Source organism: Phyllobates terribilis, unplaced genomic scaffold (genome assembly GCF_046119375.1).
Source record: "Phyllobates terribilis strain yellow unplaced genomic scaffold, ASM4611937v1 Scaffold_4__5_contigs__length_816908805, whole genome shotgun sequence".
In the NCBI taxonomy this organism is placed as follows: Eukaryota; Metazoa; Chordata; class Amphibia; order Anura; family Dendrobatidae; genus Phyllobates; species Phyllobates terribilis.
The window spans coordinates 92816527-92820732 of NW_027362764.1; the positions used below are offsets into that span (position 1 = coordinate 92816527).

A 4206-nucleotide genomic window follows, 5' to 3' on the forward strand; every position below is an offset into this window, starting at 1 on the left:
GATTGGGAAGGGATCGGAGGGCAGGGGTGAGGGGTCCCACCCTCGGGAAGAGGTAAAGCAGAAAATAAGGCAACAAAAAAACATTTTTATTTCAATCAGGGTGAGATCAGAGGGCAGGGGTAAAGTTAAAAAAGAGGACAATAAACCTTTTTTTTATAAACAAACAAAAATGTGAACAATTTTAACAATTTAAATAAGTATTAAATTAACAATATTTACAAAATGATAAAAAAAAATTGAAATGAAACATCACTACAGTTCTTCATATCGATTACCTGTATTTGTGTATCCGTGCCTGGGGGAAACAAAAGAATCAGAACACATGGGATACTGTGGGGGGGGGGCAAGGCTTTGTGGATGCCGGATCCTCTGCACTGGTGTGCTGCGAAGTGGGTCCGGCATATGGGTCCAAGAATGTTGTTGAAAATGGCCAGGGTCAATCAGAGTATGTACAGTAGACGTTTCATTAAGTTCACCGGCTGCCGCTTTATTTAAAGTCTCAAACATGACCCTTTCTGCATGCGCCCTCTGTCGGTCATCCAGCCTCTGTAGTCTCTCGCCAGCATATGTTGCAAAGCTGTCCCGCTTGGCCTGGGTCTGCAGAAGTAGAATCTTGTTCGCCAGAGATACTAGATCTGGCGATGGCGGCAAGCTGGCCTTTCTTTTCCTTGATTTTCTTTGTCGCCGAGGCACAAGGTCTTCACTTGTAGAGGCCATAGGGTCTTCATTCACCGATGCCATAGGTTCCTCATTCCTTGACATAACACTCGCCTCCTCCATACCACGTTCCGTAGCCGAGATGTCGTCATCTTGCCGATGGTGCTGTGGGAACACAAAATTAAAGTTAAGATTTGGTTACAACATCCAGCAGGTATGTTATGACCAGCATGGGTACACGTGCACTAAAAAACAAATATGAGGGGCGGCTAAACTATGGCATGTACATTGAAAGTATAAATGCTATTTACAGGGAAGCAAAGAAGGTACTTACATCTTCAACAGGGGAGTCAGTCCGTATGTCGGGGTCTTCTTCCGGGGTCGGCCGCATCGTACACGCCATTCGCCGAGGTAGCTCCTGGTCACGGGTGAAGGCAAGCAAGTCATAATACCATAATGTCGGCACATAAACCTCATCTGTGCCGGTACCTGACTTCTTTGATTTCTCCACCCGGTTGAGTTCTTTCTTATATACGGTGCGTAGACCCTGGATCTTTCTCTTCACCAGCTCTTCATCCACCTTCTCGTTGGGGCCATGCCTTTTAAAGAGGGAAATCAATTGCTGGTAGGCCTCCCTCTTTTTCTCTCTATTGCAGTAGTCTGTTGATTTTATTTGCCAAAGGCACGGCAGGGAGCGGTAGAGGTCAATCATTTCCCTCACAAACTCTTCACTTTTGAAAGCCATCTGAAAAGGATAGCAATACAGTGAGCATACATGAAACATTTTAAAACAAAGTAAAAAGTACTACACACCATTTGCTGACTAAAAATGGCCTCCAATGTATAAGCAAATGTATACTTGTTGGGTGTGACAAAAATCCACTAAAATAACTTACCGTGGAAACAAAGCGATACAGTGCCTGAAGAACCCAAAAATCAATGTTCAGTCACAGCTGAAGAAAATCCACAAATGAATGGAATCACAGCAGTAGAACGCAACTAGGATCCAAAAATCAGGACGCTGACAAGGCTTCAACAAATCCCAGATGGACGAAACTTGCCCGGAGAACACTGCTACGATCCGAAAGCAGAGCGCAGATAGGAACAAGGGAGCGGAATTGCCCCAACGTCGCCTTTTTTTAAACCCGGCCGCCAATCAGAACGCAGTAGCGTCCACCAATCGGAGATGAGTGGGCGCAGAAAGGTAATTTTATGCACGCCTTTCTGTCACAGTACAGTCCCTCGAAGTGTGTATCGTTGAGTGTGGATCGTTGAAATAGCTGCTGTGTGACAGCGTCCCAGCGACCAACGAGATTGTTAGTTAGATCGCTGGGGCGGCCGAAATCGTTGGCAAGTTATACATGTTTGACGGCTCCCGAACGATCTCTCCAGCGATCTCAAAACTGTGACGTAGTAACGATCTCGCTAGCGATCTCGTTATGTGTGACAGGGCCTTTAGTGTAGGGAGTATAATTGGGGGAGGGTTGAACTTGATGGACCCAGGTCTTTATTCAACCTATGCAGGGGTTGACACAGACAGCTTGGGGCACCTGTGCAAGAAATGTGTTTGGGCCCCCCCTCCTTTTATGGCAACCAAGTTACAGATATATATACAGTATATATATATATATATATATATATATATGGGAATTGGATGTTTCGCCCCCAGAAGTTCGCCCCCCAGCAATTCGCCCCCGGGTAGATTTCGCCCCCGCACATTTCGTCCCCAGCATTTGGCCCCCAGGATGTTTTGCCCCCGCACATATCGCCCCCAGTTCGCCCCGGTCCGGGGGCAAATCGTGCGGGGGCGAAATGTGCAGGGGCGAATCTTCCTGGGAGCGAAATGATAGGGGTGAAATGTGCGGGGGCGAAATGTACCTGGGGGCAAACTACTGGGGGCAAACTGCTGGGGCGAACTGCTGGGGGCGAAACTTCCTATAACTATATATATATATATATATATATATATATATATATATATATATATATATATACACAGTACAGACCAAAAGTTTGGACACACCTTCTCATTTATAGATTTTTCTGTATTTTCATGACTTTGAAAATTGTACATTCACACTGAAGGCATTAATACTATGAATTAACACATGTGGAATTATATACTTAACAAAAAAGTGTGAAACAACTGAAAATATGTCTTATATTCTAGGTTCTTCAAAGTAGCCACCTTTTGCTTTGATGACTGCTTTGCACACTCTTGGCATTCTCTTGATGAGCTTCAAGAGGTTGTCACCGGAAATGGTCTTCCAACAATCTTGAAGGAGTTCCCAGAGATGCTTAGCACTTCTTGGCCCTTTTGCCTTCACTATGCGGTCCAGCTCACCCCAAACCATCTCTATTGGGTTCAGGTCTGGTGACTCTAGAGGCCAGGTCATCTGGCGTAGCACCCCATCACTCTCCTTCTTGGTCAAATAGCCCTTACACAGCCTGGAGGTGTGTTTGGGGTCATTGTCCTGTTGAAAAAGAAATGATGGTCCAACTAAGCGCAAACCGGATGGAATAGCATGCCGCTGCAAGATGCTGTGGTAGCCATGCTGGTTCAGTATGCCTTCAATTTTGAATAAATCCCCAACAGTGTCACCAGCAAAGCACCCCCACACCATCACACCTCCTCCTCCATGCTTCACGGTGGGAACCAGGCATGCAGAGTCCATTCGTTCACCTTTTCTGCGTCGCACAAAGACACGGTGGTTGGAACCAAAGATCTCAAATTTGGACTCATCAGACCAAAGCACAGATTTCCACTGGTCTAATGTCCAATCCTTGTGTTCTTTAGCCCAAACAAGTCTCTTCTGCTTGTTGTCTGTCCTTAGCAGTGGTTTCCTAGCAGCCATTTTACCATGAAGGCCTGCTGCACAAAGTCTCCTCTTAACAGTTGTTGAAGAGATGTGTCTGCTGCTAGAACTCTGTGTGGCATTTACCTGGTCTCTAATCTGAGCTGCTGTTAACCTGCAATTTCTGAGGCTGGTGACTCGGATAAACTTATACTCAGAAGCAGAGGTGACTCTTGGTCTTCCTTTCCTGGGGCGGTCCTCATGTGAGCCAGTTTCTTTGTAGCGCTTGATGGTTTTTGCAACTGCACTTGGGGACACTTTCAAAGTTTTCCCAATTTTTCACACTGACTGACCTTCATTTCTTAAAATAATGATGGCCACTCGTTTTTCTTTACTTAGCTACTTTTTTCTTGCCATAATACAAATTCTAACAGTCTATTCAGTAGGACTATCAGCTGTGTATCCACCAGACTTCTGCACAACACAACTGATGGTCCCAACCCCATTTATAGGGCAAGAAATCCCAATTATTAAACCTGACAGGGCACACCTGTGAAGTGAAAACCATTTCCGGTGACTACCACATGAAGCTCATCAAGAGAATGCCAAGAGTGTGCAAAGCAGTCATCAAAGCAAAAGGTGGCTACTTTGAAGAACCTAGACTATAAGACATATTTTCAGTTGTTTCACACTTTTTTGTTAAGTATATAATTCCACATGTGTTAATTCATAGTTTTGATGCCTTCAGTGTGAA

At 45.0% G+C, this 4206-nt stretch overlaps 1 protein-coding gene across 1 annotated transcript; it reads right to left on the bottom strand.

Moving 5' to 3' along the window:
* Positions 1-252: 252 nt before the first annotated feature.
* On the bottom strand, positions 253-1502 carry LOC141264617 (uncharacterized). Its single transcript, XM_073676895.1, has 2 exons — positions 992-1502; positions 253-822 (listed from the first exon to the last, which is right to left on the bottom strand). Exons 1-2 carry the CDS (start codon positions 1439-1441, stop codon positions 253-255), a joined length of 1020 nt encoding a protein of 339 aa, XP_073532996.1. The 5' UTR covers positions 1442-1502.
* Positions 1503-4206: the final 2704 nt, after the last annotated feature.

What these genes read in the sequence shown, in the direction of transcription:
- LOC141264617 (XM_073676895.1), bottom strand. Translation starts at nt 1,441, where the DNA reads ATGTTTCATGTATGCTCACTGTATTGCTATCCTTTTCAGATGGCTTTC. An exon ending in CTGACTCCCCTGTTGAAGAT is followed by an intron (nt 823 to 991) that starts GTAAGTACCTTC and finishes GTGTTCCCACAG; the next exon opens with CACCATCGGCAAGATGACGA.